Source organism: Perca flavescens, chromosome 11, assembly GCF_004354835.1.
Source record: "Perca flavescens isolate YP-PL-M2 chromosome 11, PFLA_1.0, whole genome shotgun sequence".
In the NCBI taxonomy this organism is placed as follows: domain Eukaryota; kingdom Metazoa; phylum Chordata; class Actinopteri; order Perciformes; family Percidae; genus Perca; species Perca flavescens.
The window spans coordinates 11,488,891-11,510,908 of record NC_041341.1 but is presented as its reverse complement, the minus strand read 5'-3'; the positions used below and the strand labels follow the sequence as shown (position 1 = coordinate 11,510,908).

Below are 22,018 nucleotides of genomic sequence, written 5' to 3'. Positions count from 1 at the left end.
TCTCCAGGAGCACAGATCGGAGGAAGTATTTGTTTGTGTCCCTTATTTGTTTGTGTCTCTCTTTGTGTTTCGGATTCCTCCTGATGCTGGTGGGCTGGGTGAAGGTGAGGTGTGGTACTACAGGCATTCCATGGTGGGACTTTCAAGGCTCAGGTTCCAGCTTATTCCAGGAAATGCAGCCGGTCCCCAGGGCGCCGCAGAGCCAAACCATGATGCTGCCGATCTTCGCCTGTGAAGAAGGGGATGGAGTTAGAGCCTGGAGACTGTGGTCACTCATTGTGTTCATGTTATTTATATATATATTTTTTTAATATATTCTAAAATTAAAGCTAGCGCTGGGCAAGTTACATCTCAAGCACAGGAAAGTTGCGTACTTAAAAAGACCAAATATGTAGAAGTAAACCAGATAGGACACTGCTGAGGGTCTCAGACATTCTGCTGTAATAGAAGCCTGGGAATTTTAAATACCTTGTCGGTTCAAATCCTTGTACTTTTAATGTATTGTACACATTGATATCCGTGCATTGCAGTAGGATATTGATTAACCATATAACATGTGTTTTACATTTAAATGAAAATGTATTTGTGTTTTGAAATTTGGCCCCATCAGGTTTTAATAACATCTTCTGTGGCAACACATCACAGGTGGATAACATCAGCTGTTACCTAGTATTTAAAACAAGGTCTATTCCAGCCTGATATTAGCGTAACCTTACTTTTTAAATAGGCCAAAAACAACAAAATGACTTGATCTTTAGTAGTGGCTACAGAATGTGACAAACGTCACATGGGACCCGTTTGAGACTGGTAAAACCTGGAATTCTGGACGTCTGATTCAGTATTAGTAGTGCATGAGCAGTACTGGTGCATACCTAATGCATAATTCAGGAATGCTAGGGGGTCATGAAACACCATCTGCCCCTCTCCTCACCCCACCAATGCAGAGCAGTGGTTGCACAAGTCAGCCCCTGTCTCTACATACTTCTGCTACGTGGTCATCGGTAAACACCCTTGTGACAGCGAGCTCCGACGTGGGGTCAAAACCAGTCAGCGGCCCTCCCTGCGGCAGCCTCTCGGTCTGCGATGCTCCCCTGCGATCAGACATTTAACACCGTTTGACAGTCTTATCTGGAGGAGCATACTCCGCATTCTGCCACAGCAGCGTTACTCCTCCAGGGCAGATGGGATGACGTGCGCAGTAAATCACGAGCCTCACGTGAGGACCTGCAGTCCAACGTGGAACCCTCACACAATGAGAGGCGAGGGGTTTGTGAGGTTTTTGCTGCATCGAAAAGAGAGGACGAGAGGACGGGGGATCTACGATATTAAGCACAAAATTCACAACAAACACTGACAGACAGTGGCGCGAGTTATAATCGTGAATCCAGAGCTCATGAAATATGACAAAGGAATTTTCTCTTGCCTGGATGAAAAAAAGTCTCTAAATGATATGGAAACCATCATAGGACAATAACACGCCCCAATGACACAAGTATCTTAGTGGTAACCAGTGTTTCCTTTAGGATTTTTTTTTTAGCAGTGGGGGTAGGTCTGTCTGAACAACTAAACCGATATTTAAGTGTACTCAGTTGTGCATTTCTGCTACTTTCAGTCTTCTGCTTAAATGCATCAATTGCTTGTTGAATTTAAAAACACATTAGATTTAAAACTGCGGTTTTCTACTGATTTCTTTCAACTGCCACAAAAAAATCTCTCTTTCGCGATATGTCGCAGCCTTTCGCGATGTGTTTATTGCACCACTTAATATTGCAATGACGATAAAATAACATTATATTGTGCAGCCCTAATGTAATTATGTTTGTTGTCATGTGTAATGATTGTTATGCTTGTATGCAAGTAGTGGATGTGTTTAAAATGTTTGGATGTGTGCTGCGGTCTTTAACGTTTGACATTTCTCTTTTAGCCCCCCCCACCTCGAGAGGCTTTGCTCTTTGCCAGGCTGCCATTGTAAATAAGACTTTGTTCCTAATGACATGCCTGGTTAATTTGAGGTTATATAAAAATAAAAATTGACAGAAGACGACCCTGAAACTGGCAGGCGGGTTGGTTTCCTGTCTAACTAAGCTGCTGACAAGCTTCAAATATCTTTCTCAGAAAGAGAAAGATTTCCGTTTGGCTGGCAGATGTGGCAAGTATGTCTGGTTTCCAGATACCGATCTGGTTTGGTACCTACACGGAAAAACTGCCAGACACAATCACATCTTGGCAGGTTTCGACATGGCTGTGGTTTGTCTGCTATTCCAACCATTTTGTTAAGCAATTAACATTTAATAGATCTGGTTGTATTTCAAAAAGTCTGATTGGCAGGTGGATTAGTGAAAGAAATTCGCCCGATTATTTGAGCCACAATTATCCCGACACATGAAAATAATTGATGAATGGAAGGCGTTTCCTCCACCAAATCAGTTTTCTTTTTTAAAGCAGGATACCTTTTAGTGGAATACCATGCCGACAGGCATAAGGACAAGCTGTTAATCATTTTGAAAACTTGTTTGTAGTCAGTTTACTGTCTGTTTCACCAATGAGAGTTAGCTTAACTGTTAGCAAATAGCAAATGCAGGAAGTACTCTCAATCACCAAGCAGTGATTCAACTTTCTCTAGACATTGTGGCAATATTTTTTTATGACAACTAGCAGTTTAATATTCCTTGTACAGTGATTTAGAACGGTAGTTAAACTGTTGACTAAAGGTCTTTTTTTAGACGGTAGGAGACACTTTGCCTGCGTAGTCGCTCTGATCCGCGGGGCCTCACTGCGCTCCTCGAACAGACAGGTAGACCACGCTCCGCGATTAAACACCAGGCGATCAATGCGTGGTAACCATGGGGATTCTGTGCACTACTGTATCAAGTGAAGGCGTTAACTGACTGTGGTATCGTATATACATAATCATATGTTGATTTATAACAAATAGTGTCAATCCTAGTCTTTCCTAACCACAGACCTTTATTATTGATAGCTAAAGTCAGCTAAATTAGCATAGTCGTAAATTAATTCTATAGCCTCATTTAAGTTCAAACGTGACGTTATTTGATAAATTGCTTCTGAAAAGACCATAATGCGTACTGATAAACTATTTTAAAGCTACATTGTGTAAGAATTTCTCCCATCTAGCGGTGAAATTGTATATGACAACCAACTGAATATTACTTGCTAGCCCCTCCCATTCAGAGCTCGTTTTAACTCCTATGGTGGCCGTATGCCAAGATTAACGTGGCTTCCGGTATGATTTCGTGCGTTCTGTATATTGTACGAGATTAATAGTGTAAGACAATGTTTACAGCGTAGGCTACATATTTTTCTCCGTGAGCGGAGTCAGAGATCAGTTGAAGCGACGGAGGTGCGAGGGAAAGCTAAAGGAAGAGGGAAATAAGGTAAAGAAAAACCAAAAGACAGAGCCAGTGGCAGTGGATAGGTGAGACCCCCTAGGCAAAGAAAAACTAAAGAGAAACTCTCCAAAGATGACGAGGGGTCTCTGTTACATGTCTTCGAGAACAGGTGTGATCCTCCAACTTCAACAGGCTTTCAAATCTGCCGGCAGTCGCGAGTAATCTCCCGGCTGGCATTGATCACGGTGCCACTGAAGGTAAAAGCGCGAAAGGCTGAGGTATGTCCCTCTTTTGCTAATGTATTTTAAAGATGGAGGCGCTACATGGCTGCTGCCATTCGAGCGACTCGCTCATATGTATTCTGAATGATTCTGAATGGCAGATTCTACGCGTACGAGAATACTTTGATTAGTTGGTGGAAGTAATTACACATGAATGAGCACATATTTGTGAAAGAACAAAGGGGTTTTTGCTAAGAATCAACTCAAAAAATTACACAATGGAGTTTTAATGGAATTCTGCTACCCAATCAGAAACAAGTATTTTATGTTACCTTGTGCAGAGTTCCAAAGTGGAAGGAGTTATATGGGGGTACAGGGTTCCGGAACTAAAAGTAATTAAATCTTGCTAGAGAAAAAATCTATCTAGATTCACACCTTTGACTGGCTTCTTTTTTATAGCAAATGGCTGAAGCGCATGGATATTGTAATATTTAGAGCTATTCACCATGCCAAACATTAAAAACATGATTTCTCAGAAACTAAGTTGAAAAACTAAAATAAAAAAAAATTGACTGAATTGCATAAATTGCCCTTGAACTACACCCCAACCCGCCTCCGCCCTGGCAGACTTCATCCCTATGGGCCATTTCTAAGAAGAACACAGCCCTCACTGTTAGTCCAGATAAAACATTGTATTGATAAAAACAGGTTTCTTTTTTTACATGGTGGGTGGTGGGGTAGGGTGGGGACAAGGGTGCCAAGCTGTATAAATGTTTCCCCATCTCTGGGATCTCTTGCCTCCATTCCTGTGATGCTTTAGGCGCCACGTCCAACCAATGAGCATTCCATTCCACAAGTAACTACAAGTACCACTGTTGAATCATGGGACAGTCTGGGACAAGTCTATGCTGACCAAAATAAATCAAAAAACAAGATGATCTAAAATGAACCAGAAACAAATGTGCATCGCTCTGCTGAGAAGCACAACTCATACGCACATCCACAAACAGACAGCATACCTCCATACTTAACCCTAACCTTCAACAACACATACCTAAGACTTATCTTCATATTGACCTAACTCTAAACTTAACTGACTCCAAATTGAACCACACTCAACCTGAAAATAGGCACACAGAAAAACTCGTCTTTTAGTCTGATACTGTCTTACTGTCTAAAGTCTTGATTTTTTATAAAATAAGTAAATTCAAAAAATCTGCAAACGGATAAAGATAATTCCGCTTGTTTTAATTTGCCTGAAACAGTAATGTCTTCAAGTAAAGAACATCACAAAATATTACAAAAAATTAAAGAAACTATTAAATAAGTTGACTTAGGAAACCAGTGAAATAATCTTGTATTCAACTAATTTTTCATATGAATGTCAAAGCCAATGGGAATCATTTCAACCTGCAACTCCTCTAATGGCCACTAGATGTTGACTCCTACTACACTAAAGTGAAAGGAAATGGAAAAAAAAATTTCGCACAACCTTTGACTTTAAATAGGACTGTAGAGTTGCACTTAGTTATACTGACTGCTGTAGTGTGTTCATGTTAAAATATATATATATATATATATATATATATATATATATATATATATATATATATATATAGGGTCAATTCTTAATGTAAGGATGAATCTTTCTAATAATGCACCAGGTTAGGTTCCTTGTACAATTTACAGCATTAGTTCTCTGAGAACCTCTTTCATACCCAAGCAAAACTGGCATTGTAACTAAAATAATATTCTAATTGAATTGAATATTGAATCAAATTATGACCCTGTGAATCAGAATGAAATCAATTTGTGAAATCAGAGGTAATAGTTTTGTGGGCTACCATTTTTTAAAATCTAGATTGAGTGCTATTGACGGTGCCTCTGCTATTTTAAAAAACAGGATTGTGCAGGATGTCCCGTGCCGCGCTAGTGACGATTCTCTCGCAGCGTTTTACCTCCACTTTCTAGTATCGGCTCAGCTCGCTCGGAACCTCAACCGAGGGGATACCAAAAAAGTGCCAGGTCCCATCCACAACTTTTGCTAATGAAAACCCCCAAAAAAGAGCGATTCGAGTAGAGTCGTACATAGGGCTGGGCGATATATCGATATTATATCGATATCGTGATATGAGACTAGATATCGTCTTAGATTTTGGATATCGTAATATCGTGATATGACATAAGTGTCTTTTCCTGGTTTTAAAGGCTGCATTACAGTGAAGTGATGTACTTTTCTGAACTTACCAGACTGTTCTAGCTGTTTTATTATTGATTATTTATCTAAAATCTAAGTGTGAAGATATTTTGCGAGAGAACTGTCAACTCTAGAATATATCGCCGCAATATTGATATCGAGGTATTTGGTCAAGAATATTATATCTGATTTTCTCTATATCGCCCAGCCCTATATTAGAAAATATGGGACGTAGAAATAAGTGCTGAAAATGTGTAGAAGAAAAATTTAACAATTTAAAACGTTGGAAAAAACTAAAACAAACCTTATGGCGCTTTGATTTCATAAAAGGTACTCCTGTTGTTATACAGTATTTATGTTCACATTTTATTGTTATTTGAACAGCTGAGCATTGAACCAGGTGAAGAAACATGTTTATTATTTATTCATTTGATTTTGCAACTGTTCACTGAAATAGCCGGTTTCTATGAAACTACATGTGACATGTCATATTTGGCTTTGACTTTGACTGAACATTTGCTCTCACTTTGCGGAAAAAATATCGGGATATATATCGTATATCGATATTCAGCCAAAATATATCGGGATATGACTTTTGGTCCATATCGCCCAGCCCTAGTCGTACAGTGGAAAAGCAGCATAAAAAAGGCTGTCACACACTTGCTGTGCTGGTTGCTACACCCTACTCTTCCTCCCCTTTTCCAAAATGTACTATAGTTGTTGTTTGTTTTTCTCCAAAAATACCTAATTTTCCCCTTCTGACAAAATGCTGGGGAAGAAATATGTTCTGGTATGTTGGTAATATTTGGTAACATTTACAGATTAAAATCTGACCCTTCCTGACTGCTTCCAGACTACCAGTGCTGCCCAGATAATATCTTACCTGTTTGATAGATTTGAGAGAATTTGGACGATAATGTCTCTGATGTATTTGGGGAAATTATGGTGAAGGGGGAAAGGACACAACTTCCTAAACAGTTGAGGGAAACTTATTACAGTTGAAAAGAGAGTGCATGTGTCTGTATGAGAGAGAAAAAGATTGGCCTGTCAGTGAAAAACAGAAAGCTAAAGTGATGTGTAACTCCCTGGTATGATGATTTGAATATATTTCTGTGTGATGCACTGTTAACAGAAAAGATTTTAAATCAAAGCTCAGCATTCAAAAGATCCCTTAAAAAAAAAAAATCTACACGACGTGACACTATACCCAGGGGCGTCGGACTGGGGGACTGAGGATACAGGGCCCTCATGTGATGAGGGCCCATAGGATGCTAGAATGAATAGCTGTGGATGCGGGGAGGGGCCCACAGAGAAAGCCTTTGTACAGGGTCCAGAATTTCGAGCTACGCCCCTGACTACACCGGCATACTTTTGCAGTCTGTGGTGTTCACCGTTTTGCAGGAACAGACACACATGAACTTCAAATTCAACCCAGGACTCAGCACAAGAAGCAGAGTTCACATCAACATAAATGTCTTATCCCAAATTTCACCAAGCTTCTTCTTCTATTTTGCCACCCTGTTGTTGTTTTATTTCCCTGGTTACCTGCTGGTGTACAATAAAAACACACCACACAGCCTAAATAGCCACAGCCAACATATGTGTGTAGTCCAGTGGTGATTTCCCACTGCAGTCCCCCCTGTGGTTCTTCCCCGAGAGATAACTCCACACTGCAGGACAGAATTAAACCCAGCTGTGGCCTGACACCTGACGACACACTGTAGCACCACCGTCAAAGTGTATAACAGGCCTAATAATTGTTCAAAAAATGTGACATCCTGCTTGATGAGACGGGCTGGCATGAACATAGTGTCTAAATAAAACCTGGATGTTAGAATTTGGTTTGCAAAGCTCAGGCCTGCTGCTAGGCATTCAAAAGGATTCGTCTGCACCAATGTTTCTGCTGCCAGGCGAGTTCTTCCCAAATCCCAAACCCCTAAACTGATAAGACCAAAAAACAGCTGGCAATGAAATGTAGAGGTGTGTGTTTAAGCATAGTAGTAGTAGCACATCTGAATAAAACACTTGGTTGCATCAGTGCCAAACTGTGCAGGCCATTGGGCTTGGAAAAGAGTGACAATATCAAATGATATGCATACAACCTGGGCATTTCTTTCAACTTTTTCTCCTATATTTTCACCCCTCTTATCCCATAAGACTTAGATACTACTTCACCCATTGTGTTATCGTAGACAAATAAACTAATGCAGAATCTCCACTAAAACTTTGAAATGAATGTAGGGTGTTCTGATACACAAAGTATATACATGGATGTCCTTCACTATAAGTCAGTGGCCCCTAACATGGAGTTTGGGCCCCTTAGAGGTTCTTAAATTAGGGGAGTTGCAACAAAAACATGGGAAATTCAGCATAACTGACTTAACAGACTATTCCGTTTACAAGTTTACTTTCCACAGTCGTGCCAAAGCTTTAAACCGTTAGAAAACGGTGTCCGTGTGTGGTACATTACAGTTTTTGCCTGGGGCCCTTGGGCATGCAAACGGTCGGAAACCCCTGTTTTAACGTCCTGTGGCCTTCCCAACTGTATCCCAGGCTGGGGCTGGGGGCTGAGAGGAGCAACACCAGAACATTCCTATGCAGAAAGAACTGAGGTATTCATGTTAACCCTAAAGAAAAACATATTCTATATTCTCCTCACTTGAACACACGCCGTGAACACACCATTACGGTTCTTTTCCTCAGCAACAAGTCGTGCAAATAAGTTTAGACCACCACTCCCCTCCACAAAAAAAGTAAAGTCTCAACTTACCATGTGATAGAAGTAGCAGAATAACTCGGATTGAAGCGTAAATCCCGTCAAACGGCACCTTCTTAAAGTCCCTTTCTCGGTTGATGAGCGCGTAGAAACAACCGGAGAGTTCAGTAAAGACAGAGGAACTGGGTAAATATGATGAAATGACCCTCCATTTTCTCAGAAATGCAGCACAAAGTTGGACACTCGCTGCATTGTTCACATTCCACAGGTCACGTGACGGACCGACGCACGTCATTACCGAGCCAAAGATCGTCCGTTGTACAGATAACTCACTCAGTGTGGCTTTGCTTTAGTTTTTAGATAGGAACAACTATTGATCCCCTCGGGGAAATGGTTAAGTTGCAGTTGCTCACTCTTAAATATAAGAGTTAGAAAAAAATAGTCAATAAGTGTATAAAGTAACAGCTAAAGTGCAAGAAATAAAAAGGTAAAGTAAGATTCGGTTATTGTTTTGCTATACAATGAATTGTAGGCTACTAATGCTATTTGAGTACATTGTAGTAGCTAATCTACCAGTAGCTTAACTAACAATCATGTTTAGTTAAATGTGATATTAGCAGGGGTGAAAACAAGTATTCATATAGGCTAATAAAAGTTGCAACAAAAAAAAACTCAGTATGACTAACGTTAGGTCTAATCAAAGAGGACTCTAAGAAAAAGGGATTAGCATTGGAAGTCTGATACATACCCTAAAACATAGTCTGGGTCAACGGAAGTACATTTCCAGGATAATTGCCTGACATCCGGCGCGTGTCCCTCACCTTCCGCTCTGTGCCGTTCTCAAACTCCCTTCGCTTCAGGAAACAACAACAAAGTAGCAAGCTACACGCTAGTTTTGAAGAAGATTTGGATGGTGCAACAAGACCGGCCTGCTTGGTTCTTTCAGGGAATTATTGTAAAGATTTACAAAGAATCTGTTCACGACATTTAGGCCTACTATCTAACTAACGTTTTGGGACAGATTGACGGGATTGCCGTGGACGAAGTACACACGGCGATGAACAAATTATGTTTAGCCATGTATCCAGCTAATTTAAATATATGTTACGGTTTTGTGTGAACAGTTAACTTCATTTAATATTGTATGTTGCATTTTCTTTTGCAGGGTGCAAATGTGCACTAAAACTCCCGAGACTATTTTACAGAGCCACCGTCGCTGCGTCCAGAGCTTAGCGCCGCCCAAGACGATTGTGATTGGTTTAAAGAAATACAAACAACAGCGCTGTGGAGATAGGTCTGGCAATGCGAGACTACTTCAAACTTAACAAAAATAAGTGCACCTTTCGGCCATATCGCTCATTTTCTATAAGCAGATCCTCATAATGAAAAAAAACTAAACAAAAGCAATTATGTGTAGATTTCTTATGTGCTAATATAAGAGCTTTGAAATTATTCTAATGACATGTTTCTGTCGAAACAATTCTGGGGTAGTATCTTGCATTGCTTTCTACCACCAGGGGCGCTAAAGGCTGAAACTTTCAAATTCTACACAGTGACTTTTAAGAAAGCAACAGAGTGAGAGGTCCCGGTTGTTCTTCCTCTCTGACCGCACATATTCTAGGCGGGGCTTCCTGCAATGCATTTCTGCCAAGCTATGATTTCTCCCTCTGACTAATGTACTGATTTTATTTTTTATTTTTTTATCAGACACTTCTCTCTGGCTTTGCAATGCATTTTTACCAAGCCAAGAGGCCACGGGTCAGAGTAAGTACAAATAAAAGGCCTTTACTCTGTGGCCGGGTTAGCTCAGTTGGTAGAGCTAGGCGCACTATAGAGATTTACTCCTCAACGCGGCGGTCGCGGGTTCGACTCCGACCTGCGGCCCTTTGCTGCATGTCTCTCCCCCTTCATGTCTTCATCTGTCCTGTCGAAATAAAAAATTAAAAAATAAATAAAAAGGCCTGTACTCTATTGTAAATTAAAGGCATGGAGAAAAAGAGCGGGTAGAACATCCACCAGGCAACTTAAATACCTGTATACGCCATAGCCTGTATGGTATACACACATAAAAAGACTGCTGCATTTCCCAAACATTATTTTTTCAGTCATGAAAAAGGCAGTAAAGAATACCCAAACAAAAAATTAAACCTTCAGGAGGTTATACAAATCATGGAAGCACATGCACCCGTAACAATAAAGGCAGACAGCATGGCAGTAGAGGTGTGGTGTGAGATAAACAGAGATGAGATTTACAAAAGTCATAAACATGATTCATCTTAACACAGTTGTTTATTTTACAGTAGGAGTTAATGGAAAGTGCATCACCTTTTATAAAACCCAAATGAAAAGAACATGATGGAGATTTAACCGCCATACATTTCACCAAGGTTTTGCTGTTAACTATTCTTAACACTGGTACTTGTTAGGTCACCCCTGATAAAAAGTCATCTAGTACACAGGAAGACATGCATTTTGCTCCCACTTTGAAATTATTATTCTCAGTCAACAGCTCGCCTGTATAAAAGCTTTCTTCTTAATCCTTCAACCGACAAGCGCTCGAGTTTCCAGAAATCGGTGTGGTGAGTCAAAGACATCACTTCAGAAAGGAAGAATGTCTGTTAATCAGAAAAAAAGCACCACTGAAGATAAAAACAAATACTTAAAGAAATCATTATTTCAAATTGTTCTTTTCATCAACCTTAGTAGTGCCGGTTAAATGCCAGTGACAACCACCATGGCTAGTTCAAAACAAAACAAAGGGAGACATCACAAGGAGACATCAAATCAGTTTGATTTTCTTTACAAGCGCGTGAAAAACCTAACTGGTCAGGAAAGACACAAAGCCATCCATGGGAGGGGAAACATCCAAGAAGGCACATTCCACTTTGGGCTACCATAGCACACCTATCTGAACTACACACTCCTTTAGGAAGCAACGCAATTTAAAGCCCAGCACCAGAACCGAGCCAGGTAAGCGTCTGTTGTTGTAACAAGCTTCCCATCGTGTGTAAGAACCTTTCCCCAATTGATTTTGGGCCCAGAGCCAAAGCAAAAACACCCAACACATTTCTCTTAAGAGATAATCTACGTATAATTACTTGACATCATTTGGAATTCATACACATTACATGGTAGAAGGGTGAAGACCATAACACATAAAAATGGGAACATGTCTTACTTTACACACATAAAACTTAGTGAATAACAAGGATTGCCGACCGTTTATGCACATTTAGCTTAACAACCAGGAGGAAAGGGTCTAAAGCATAATTGTATGATGCAAAAATAAATATCTTTAGAAAACATAGGCTGATTTGTAACAGCTTTACAAACTAAGGCACCAGCAATGCAGGACAACAAAAATAGTAAGTAAGCAGGGTCTTGTTTTATGCAAGTAATGAGATCTTTTCTCTGTGCTGTGTATAAAAACATAGCTTTTAGTTTATGTGACTATATGTAAGCCTGTATCTTAGCTTAATTTGACAAAATATTAAAAACAAAAAAAAAAAAAAAAAATGCATTTCAATGGTTGGGTAACCTTTTTCTTTTTTTAAATAGCCTCCAGCCTTGTACTGTAACTAACAAATGTCTCTGTGGTGTGTACTCATGATCCAAAACGCATTCATTCAATTAGAACAGACACATGAACAAAGCCAACTAGAATTAAAGCGTCCAACAACTAAATTTACATTCCCCAAGTGCCGCGTCTGTGAAAAAAAAAAACATGCCTTTTTATAACGCATTTGGCTTTAGGAAAGTGCCGTGTATGTTTACGCAAAGTCATGAGGCCATGTTGCTTGATTCAGTATGACGGTAATGAATTGTGGAAGCATGTATAATCCTGCTCCCCGATACGTGATGTTAGACTAACGTAGACTTATAGAAAATGAATTGGGAAACAAAAGTAATCTATCCTTCTACACCTGCACAGAAATCTCAAGATTTGTGTAAGAAGGCTTTAACCATTTTGGCAAAATACTGACATGGAATAGAAAAATGCAACCCGCACAAACATCTTTAACCACTTGGTGTGGTAAATATTGACATCATTAAGTATACATCACTGAAAACTATTCATCTTTTTGGTCAGTTTCAGTTATTTTAACACCCAGCAGTTTAAAGTTGCTACAGGGAATGCTGTTTATTTTGTGTAGAAAGCCTCATTACAGAAAAGCCCTGTTGAAGAAAACATCTGCTATCCCGAAATTTGCGGTCAACCTGGAAGCTATTGTTGAAAAAAAAAAAAAAACTGGAAATGAGCTCGGTTTCTACAGCAGATAAATTAACACCAGACTCTGGCCATATGGTGGTAAATTGGTCTGTGGGTGGTATGTTTGTCTGTGCTAACAGGTAGCTAATCATCCCGTCATGATTGTATTCTATTGTTATAAAATGTGAGCTGGCAGGCAGAAACGTGTGAAAAAGCCCAAAAAGGCAATCCTTCAAAACCCCAATTAACCATGACTTGTTTCTATCTGTGCATGCTGAACAGGCAGGAGAAAACTCTTATCGAAGAGCTGCATTACTACGCATACTGCTCTTGTAAGTTTAACCTATTTTATATCTCTTTGTATTGTGGTACTGTTTTTGATTTATAAGCAGGGAAGCAATAAAACAGCTGGTTTAACCAGCATACCCCCTTTCTGCAACAGAGGGAGGAACCAATCAGTGAAGTCAGCTGCTGTAATACTGTATTTGTTGGGGATGAAAAAAAAAAAAAAAAGAAGACTTAAGACAGGATTAGATTAATGGGAACATCGTGTGCACCACCCAAACTGCACTTCATATATACCTCATATTTACAAATGGCTAATAAAGATACATTTATAGGTACTTTTTACTCACACAGTTGTCATTCAAAGAATAAATAAAAAAACAAACCATCCTTTGCAGTTCAGTTGCATAAGTTAATGATATCACATCTTAGAAATGTGGTTTCTGGATTTGCTCTCATTTCCAAGTACAAAGCGACCTAGATAACAGGGAGTCACATACACTGAAAGTGTAAATAATTAAAGTGGATACAGGTATGTAGAGCTGCAAAGATCAATGAGGTGTCAACTATTAAATTAATCGCTATAAACTATTTTGATAATCAATTAATCGATTTGAGCCTTATTTCTTTTTTAAAAGGTCCAATATGTAATACTGACAGCTAGAGTTTAAAATGGTTACTGCAGTCCAAATTCAAAATACTGAAAAGAGTTGTCTCCCCCGGCCCCTCCTCCCCAGCGTCAAAGTTCACGGGAGTTGCCATGTTGAGAACCAAGGGGGTAAGCCTCTCTCCACAACCCGTACCTCCTATGGTGCCATTTTGATGCTAACAAGCCATCACCCCCCGTTAGCATTCCAATGACTGCCATTCATTTTGACAGCGAATAACTTTACATCTGAAGCGTATAAAGACTCCATTTGTCCATTGTTCATTTCTAAAGAAACACAACAATGTATAAAAGGCTCCATTGCCTTGTATCTTACGTTATGGCCCCATAGCAGACGTATATGTAAAAATAGGCAAACGATTGTGTCATAACCACGTAATTTACTGTCGCACAGTAGAGGAATTACCATATAGTACAGGAGAAGCTTGCAGGCAGTTTCGACTTACATTAGCTGTTTAGGTTTAATTACTAAGGTTAAAGTGATGGTTTGGAGTAATTTCACCCTAGGGTCCTTTGCACCATGACCTCGAGCCAAACACCCCCCCAGAAGCTTTTTTCACCTGGGTCTAACATCGGGCGAGTTAGCGTAGAGTCGCGTTATCAGCTGAAAAGCTTAGCGCAGGGGCTAATGGATCCACGTTTGTATCTCGTAAGCTACCCCACTAATAATGCCCGAAATGATACCAAACGTCTACAGTAGTACAAACAGGTTATGTATTCATAAAACGATGGATTGGAAAGTTTGTAAGTACACCAGAAGTTTATGCAAATAACACTTGCCTGCTGGCTTCTGCTCTCTGCTGTTGTTGCTGCTGTGAGACGAGTGCTTAGGGACGTCTACAAATTACCGAAAAGAGATGCAAAAAAAATATTTTTTTATTTAACTTTTTTTTAAAGTAAGTATAACTAGCAGGAGACAAGTAATAATTGAGATAAGTTTGGAGACATTACCTTATTTAACCATTAAATTAATAAATATTTTTGTTGTATCTCTTTTCGGTGTAATTTGACGGCCCTAAGCACTCGTCTAACTGCAGGTAGCAGCAGCAGCAACAACAGAGAGCAGAAGAGAGCAGGCAAATGTTCATAAACTTCTGGTGTACTTACAAACTTTATGTGTGCATAACCTACTGTATCTGTACTACTGTAGACATTTGGTATCATTTCGGGCATTATTAGTGGGGTCTTTTACGAGATACAAACGTGGGTCCATTAGCCCCTGCGCTAAGCTATTCAGCTGATAACGCTACTCTACGCTAACTCTCCCAATGTTTGACCCAGGTGGAAAAAGCTTCGGGGGGGGTGTTTGGCTCGAGGTCATTGTGCAAAGGACCCTAGGGTGAAATTACTCCGAACCATCACTTTAACTAGCATTTTAGTTAGCAATAATTAGCCTGTGTCTATGTTATCTGCTTATATATACCTACGCTCTCCATCGCAAGATTCGGAATGATGAAAGATTTCTCTTAGCACAGCTACCAGAAGACTTACAACTTTCAGACAGGTTGCTCACGTCACATCTACAAGCTCAGTTTGCAGCTGCGCAGTAATGCTCAGCGCTCACCGGAAAAGTGCTTCTAATATCCTTCACTGGTCTCCGTCCAGAGCAACGGGATCTGTTGGTCCATTTCTGTAACTGTCTATGTTGAGAAAGCTGAACCTAACGTCACACAACGTCACTGTTAGCTAAATGCTATTCTGCTCCACAGCGCAAAAGGAGTTGCTAGATGCTGCTACGTTGACGGTTATAAAAGCCCGTGCTCTCGCGGAGCTCTGTACCCGGCTGACAGCCCCCTTTTATCAACTAACTGTAACAACAACGACTGTTAGCTAAATGCTATTCTGCTCCACAGCGCAAAAGGAGTTGCTAGATGCTGCTACGTTGACGGTTATAAAAGACCGTGACCTTGCGGAGCTTTGTGCCCGACTGACAGCTGCCTTTTCTGGGCTTAATGTCACTGCAACAGCCACTAAAAAGACCGCAACCTCACGGTCGTCTGTACCCAAGGAACAGTCACTGTCTGTCGGCTACGCCCACTGAAAAGAAGCATACGTCACGGATCCTACGTTAGCAGTTAGCTAGCAGGTGTTTGCACCAGTCAGGATCACTTCACCGGCTGTGTCTAAATGTTTTTTGCGAGTAACTAACTTGAGTACTCTATATAATTTAATGCGAGCACATGAATGTTGAAATGAACGAAAATGACTATCCCTATGTTAGCCGCGATATAAATGAATGAAGCTCAACGCTTACCTGTTTAGGAGGATATTAGTAAACTCTGTGTTCTTTTAGGCTCTGAACTGTCTCCATCTTTTAAATGCATCTCCAATATTTACCCATGTTTAGGTTTTACCTCGTCTCTGGTTTTGCAACCGTTTAGAAAGAGGGTGGGTAGAATGAATCTATCTCCGGTGATCCCGTTCCGTTTGTTTGCTGCTTCCATGGCTGTACTAACGTTAAAGCTGTAGTGCGCTGGGTTTGTGTTTTTACAGGTATATCTGGCAACCCAGCCCGGCTGTCAAAATAGGCAGCCAATACCAACACACAGGCCAAAACATAAACAGAAATTCTGTCATGGATTCCAAAAGCAGAAAATAATGGCATTAGCATTGTTGTCAGAAAACATAGTATTTCAACTTGGCATGATTCCTTAATATCTGATGACACATTGTGGTCATTTATTGATTAAATACAGTACATATATTACATATTGCACCTTTAAAGTAAAAATCTGATTCTAGCTTCTTAAAATGTGAATGTTTTCTAGTTTCTTCCCTCCTCTGCAACAGTAAACTGAACAACTTTGAGTTGTGGACAATACAAAACATTTGAGGACGTCATCTTGGGCTTTGGAAAACACTGATCAAACATGTTTTACCATTTTCTGACATTTTATAGACCAAACAACTGATCTACTAATCGAGAAAATAGTCGATGGATTAATTGACAATGAAAATAATCATTAGTTGCAGCCCTACAGGCATGAAATCACTTTTCTAGACTCATAAGTGTTGACACTGGGATGTAGTGGGAGAACAAGGTCCAAAGCAGTAAAGGGAACTTAAGTGACCAGCATTAAAAGTTATTGTCCGTAAGATTTTCACCTAGTTAGTCTAGAAAGTAGGCTATCAAAAAGTGAGTTAAAACAATGGTGATTGAGCATATGACCCATTGATGAAAGTGCTTGTATTGTATCTGTGGCAACTTTCCCGCCCTAAATTCAAATTCAGCGCCGTTAGTGGCACTTTTTACATCGGTCAGCAGCGGTTGGTCTGTCCTTGCCCAGGTGGAGCTTGGCAGTGCCGGTGATGCTGCGTTTTATTGTACTCGGAAATTTGAAACTTCAGACGCGGAAAGATGCAAAGAAACTGTATGTTAGCCGGTCACTTCATTTCATTGCTAACTCAGAATGGCCGACCAACAGACAGAGAATGAAGACCGTTCAACTTCGAGTCCAAATAAAAAAAATAAAAATAAAAAGAAACTCCCTCGCCCACAAAAGGACCGAGCTGATGCTGGCTGAGATGACATGTCAACCTCTTCCATCGACTGCAGCTGGTCTGTATGCAGCTCAGGTGGGACACAGACACCTGATGCCCAATTTGTACTCCCTGCATTGAACTACCCTCTCTCGGAGTCGCTTTTCAGGTCAAAAATTCAGGGTATGATAGCCGGTAAAGCCACTAATCCGGAGAGAGCTTCGGGGATAGGACCAACACTTGCCATCCCGGAACCTGCTCACTCCCTATCCTGGGCTTCGAGCCGGCTCGTGCCATACCTTCTGGAGAAAGCAGCAGCAGCAGCACCACCACCACCAACAACCCCGTAAATTTGGTATGGCCTCGGGAGTTTTTCTTTACTGCACATTCTGATGCTCAGGTTGGTTTAGAGGTTATCACTGTTAGCAATGCTGTGCCAGCAAATATTTTAGCAAAGTGAGGCACTGCACTCGGGTCAGAGGGGACAGTCGGCACTTTCCTCCTTGGGCGAGGCGAATAAGGGGAAAGCGGTGCTGGCCGCTCTTCCTCAGCCTCCACTTCATGAGCTAAGGTTATATCACATTCTGCCTCAGTGGCTAGTAGGGTGTTTGTGTCACATTGGTTAGACTGAATGCTATTGCTACGTGGCTAATCGTGCTAACACAAGCAACAGTGCTAATGCAGACAAGACGGCCTCACTGTGGAAAACATCGCGCCTCTCCAATAGCCTTGGTGAGCATTCCCGCTGGCTGCGTTAGCACTGTTGACGGTGTTAGCACCGTTGACGGTGTTAGCACAGTTAGGCATGTTACCTAGCCACTGCCTCCCCAGCTCTATCATCTACCCCACACGGCCCGTGTCTTTATGGATGAATTAGCTCTTAGCTCGTCGTAGACTAAACTGCTATCGGTGTGGACTGGAGCATGTGAAGGCATCACGCAGGTTAGAGCTGCCAATCTACCAACGACACACAAGTCGACACCTGCCTGCAATTACATCTTAGCGCCAAAGCTGCTGCTAGGAACAACCTAACTCAAATCTTACGGACGACAACTTTAAGGAGCACTAGGCATTTCTGTATGAATCACTCTAGTGGAGCAGCAGAGATGCACAGGTTGTTTAAGGCACAAGCAACTTGCACAATCTTATCAAAGGTTGAAAGGTTCGACGTGCGCTCAGAGACCGTGGTGAAGGGGCTCTCGACGGGGCCTGTGAGCATGGCGTACCTCTGCTTCACCATGGAGATCACCCTCTCCACATGCCTCTGCACACTCACTGTCTCAGAGGAAGTATTAGCCAGGGGCGAGCCCGCCGAGCTCCCGTGCGCCTCCCCTTGGTAGCTGCCAGCAATTGTAAACAGGGCTCCTCGGGCGGCCACAGAATCGGCAATGTTGAGACTGCGACTCGCCAATACGACATCGCCTGGGAGAAGCTTGCAGAGAAATCCACAGCCCTCAGCCAGGCTCTTGTCACTGACGTTTCCCAGCACACCCCTAGAGACGAAGGTGACAACGCCTTGTGGAGCCACACCAATCAGATACTTTAACACGTTAGAACTTGTCCCTACCCCTTGAGAGCTTGGCACCACCCTCTGCTGCTGCTGCTGGTTGCCCCGGGAAACCGGCTCCTCAAAAGGCACTATGAAACAGTCTATGATGACAGCGCAGTCGGGGTGGGAGGTGCGCAGAGCTGCCGGCAGGTTTTTCCGGAGCTCGGCTCTAGAGGGCCAGAAAACAGCCGTCGGCACCAGAGTGGAGGACATGATGTTGACCATCTGGTGCACTGTTCTGGTTACTGTGCCGACTTTAACACCGAAGCGGTAAGCCAGGTCCTGGTTGCGTAGATCCAGGCGGAGTCGCATCAGTGTCAGCAGCAGCTGCTGGAACTTGGAGAGCTTCGCGGTTTTCATCCCGTTCATGTGAGGTGCCAGCAGCCACATTACCGTCTCCAGGACAAAGTAGTTGGGCAGGCCAGTGTAAAACTTGACTTTCTCTGCATCGTTCCTCAAGGAGTTCTCAGAGAGGGACATTTTGTCCACAGACTCCCTGAGGGTCTGGTTCTCCTTTTTCAGGGCTTTCAGGACGTCGTCAAAGTTACCTGCTGCATCACACGTATGAGCAAACTTTCCTTTCTTGCTGTCACTCATAGATTCATCGTCATCGTCTTCATCAGTGCTGAGGGAAGAAGACGCACTTTCCTCCACAGCGGCCTTCTGCTCCCTCTCCTCAGGATGCTCTTCCTGGCCCCACTCCGCCACCACAGACCTTCCCTGGCCCTGCAGAAACAACAAGGCGTTAGCCGCCTCCACGCGGGCTTCTTGCTTGTCCGGGATCTCCAAGGTACCTTGCTCCTTCATCTCTGGGGATAAGGGATCTGATGTGAACACAGAAGGAACATAATCTGGCGAACGTGGATTCTTCACCTGTTTACCTGCATGTGGAAAAGGATTTAGTAAATGGGAAGGTGGTGATAAAAAAAAAGTAATTGTCTGTTGTTTGTTGTCTGTTTATGGCACTTCCCTAAAAGTCTACTTTAGTCAGGAGAGTTTGAGGACAAGCAGCCATGTTTTCCCTCCTACTTGAGGTGGTACATTATCCCACCTTAAAAAGTAAGTAGTTTGATAACAGCTGAAAGAGCAACAGATTTTTGGGTTTAGGATCTGTCTACTGAGGTTTCTTGTGGGTGGGACAACATAGGGCCTGTTTGGTTGGAAAATAGCTCAGTTAGTATACTATAGTTACTATCATACAGTTACTATACAAGTGTGATTTTGCACAAATGAAATGTAAATTTGTAACCGTATCTAACTTGTCTTTTTCTTAATCAATTTGTCGTTAAGAAACATAGTTTGTGTAATAAATACATCTTAATGTACCAAATTGAGGCACAAATTAACATAATAAAAAAAAAAGATAGTTAATTTTCTAACTTTAAAATCAACGACAGCATGGCAAACTAAAAGGTACAGCCACCATAACAGGCAAATTATGAAATGCATAATAAGAAGTGAAAAAAAAAGTTTTCCCACTCTTATTTGAACTATTACTAAAAAAACCTCTTGTCCTAATGAATTGAACAGATAAATCAAAAACTGGCACAAGTCATTGAGATTTGAGTTAGTGGTTTCATATTTAGCCTGATATTTTGCACTACATTTAGTTCAAGTTTGAATATCAGTTCATCGTAATATTTAAAGCACACAACTGCAAATAGTTTCGATTTCCTGTTAAACATCACTGGAAGTGATTTCTTTGAGGTTTTAGCCTTAGTAAAAAGTATGTAATTTTAACACGATTGGTTGATTGATTGGCAAATAAAAAAATAATTGATAATGTAATTCGATAATGAAAAATCTTAATAGTTTTAGAAAATAATTAAATAATTACATTCTGCATCTATCAGGAGGTAGTTTCCCATGTGGAATTCCAGCGGCATGCATCTGACAAACAGTGGGATAAACTACTTTTTGTTTCCGTGTTGTCCTCAGTGACTGCATTCATACCTGAGAGGAAGTGAGTACTACACAGCCGACTGCCGTCGTTTGGCACCCAGCCCTCTCGGTTCACAGCAGCTATCCAGCGCTGCTTTCTCTCGGGGTCCCGGGGGAAACGGTAGAAAGATAAGGTGGTGCCTGGCGTCCTTCTGTTCCTACAGCCTGCCACCACACATGTGTGAACCATAGTAAGGCCACGAGAGAAGCGTGGAGGTGTGCACCGCTGTTTGTTGGGTGTTTTGACTCCCAAAATGGTGGCTGCCTAGAGGCTGAAAAAAAAAAAAAACTGTAAACTGTCGTTTGCATTCACCGATCTAATTGGTCCATCTTCGGGTGACGTCACTGAAATGCGATCTTTACTCACGCGGTGCTGCCTCTACAACCCAGAGTTCCCCGTGCTGAATTTCTGGCGATAACCGCCTGGCGGTATGAACCGCTTTTAAAAACATGGATGTATTAATATAGAAGACAGTTGCCAGGGCAGTGTTTAGGCGAGTTTTTTTGTCTAGGATGGCGAAGTTATGTCCCGACCTACTCTGCCTTCGATTGGCTTACCTTGACATCCTTAGGCTAACCATCCTAAACCTAACCAACCCAAGCAGAGCAGGCAGCGAGTGCTAGCTAATCAGAGGGAGAGGAGGGCGGGTCATGCCGTTCCCATGCCTTCGCCATCCTAGGGTAAACAAATTGGCTAATGGTTAACATCATGGTAAATCAATCCAAATGTCATGGAAATCGCCAAAAGTACTAACTTTTATGGTTACAGGAGACAAATAAGGTGAGCTAAAGAAAGACAACAAAAAGTCGCAGCTGGACTGAAAAGACATAGTCCAGTCAATCTGTGGTTTGACCCAGGGGAAATTGCAATAGTAGTCATTAAAGGCTTTATCGCGCAATTATTCAGCAATTCATTTTTTTTTATTATTGTTTGACAGCCCTAATAATTATATAAAGTACGACCCATGGAAAAATTCAGTGCCAAAATAAAAGGAAAAGAGAACAGCTTCATAAATGTGTGGCAGACACTAAAATCACTTTCCATGAGTGAGCTGATGGACTTAATTCAAAGAGGAAGTGGCACAATAAAATCATTTATTTTCAAATTTAAACAAAATGACAATACAGAATTGGACGAGACAGTTCCCCCCTCCCTTATTACCTTTCCAACAATCGTTTCAGAGACGCTTCTACAATTAACTTTATGAATGATGTAAACAATAGTGTTAGGAACAGTGTGTAAACATGTGCATAAAATGTGTCTGATTAAATGTGTTATGACTATAAAAAGACACACACACACACACACACACACACACACACACACACACACACACACACACACACACACACACACACACACACACACACACACACACACACACACACACACACACACACA

At 41.4% G+C, this 22,018-nt stretch overlaps 2 protein-coding genes across 4 annotated transcripts in view; one reads left to right on the top strand and one right to left on the bottom strand.

Annotated features, from left to right (window-relative positions):
- Positions 1–8,882: 8,882 nt before the first annotated feature.
- Positions 8,883–22,018, top strand: part of LOC114563544 (uncharacterized) — a 31,478-nt gene continuing 18,342 nt past the window's right edge. Inside the window, exons 1-3 of the mRNA XM_028590341.1 lie at positions 8,883–8,971; positions 10,192–10,248; positions 12,977–13,026. Of these exons, the coding sequence (XP_028446142.1) occupies positions 10,213–10,248; positions 12,977–13,026 (86 nt within the window). The 5' untranslated portion in view covers positions 8,883–8,971; positions 10,192–10,212. The remainder of the gene's footprint in view (positions 8,972–10,191; positions 10,249–12,976; positions 13,027–22,018) is intronic.
- Positions 16,485–20,913, bottom strand: LOC114563543 (uncharacterized). 3 transcript variants are annotated; one of them, XM_028590338.1, is made up of 2 exons: positions 20,629–20,913; positions 16,485–19,556 (listed from the first exon to the last, which is right to left on the bottom strand). In XM_028590338.1, exons 1-2 carry the CDS (start codon positions 20,804–20,806, stop codon positions 18,211–18,213), a joined length of 1,524 nt encoding a protein of 507 aa, XP_028446139.1. In that variant the 5' UTR covers positions 20,807–20,913; the 3' UTR covers positions 16,485–18,210. The 3 variants fall into 3 exon arrangements, with proteins under 3 accessions (XP_028446139.1, XP_028446140.1, XP_028446141.1); XM_028590339.1 differs by having other exon boundaries at positions 16,485–19,499; XM_028590340.1 differs by having other exon boundaries at positions 16,485–19,484.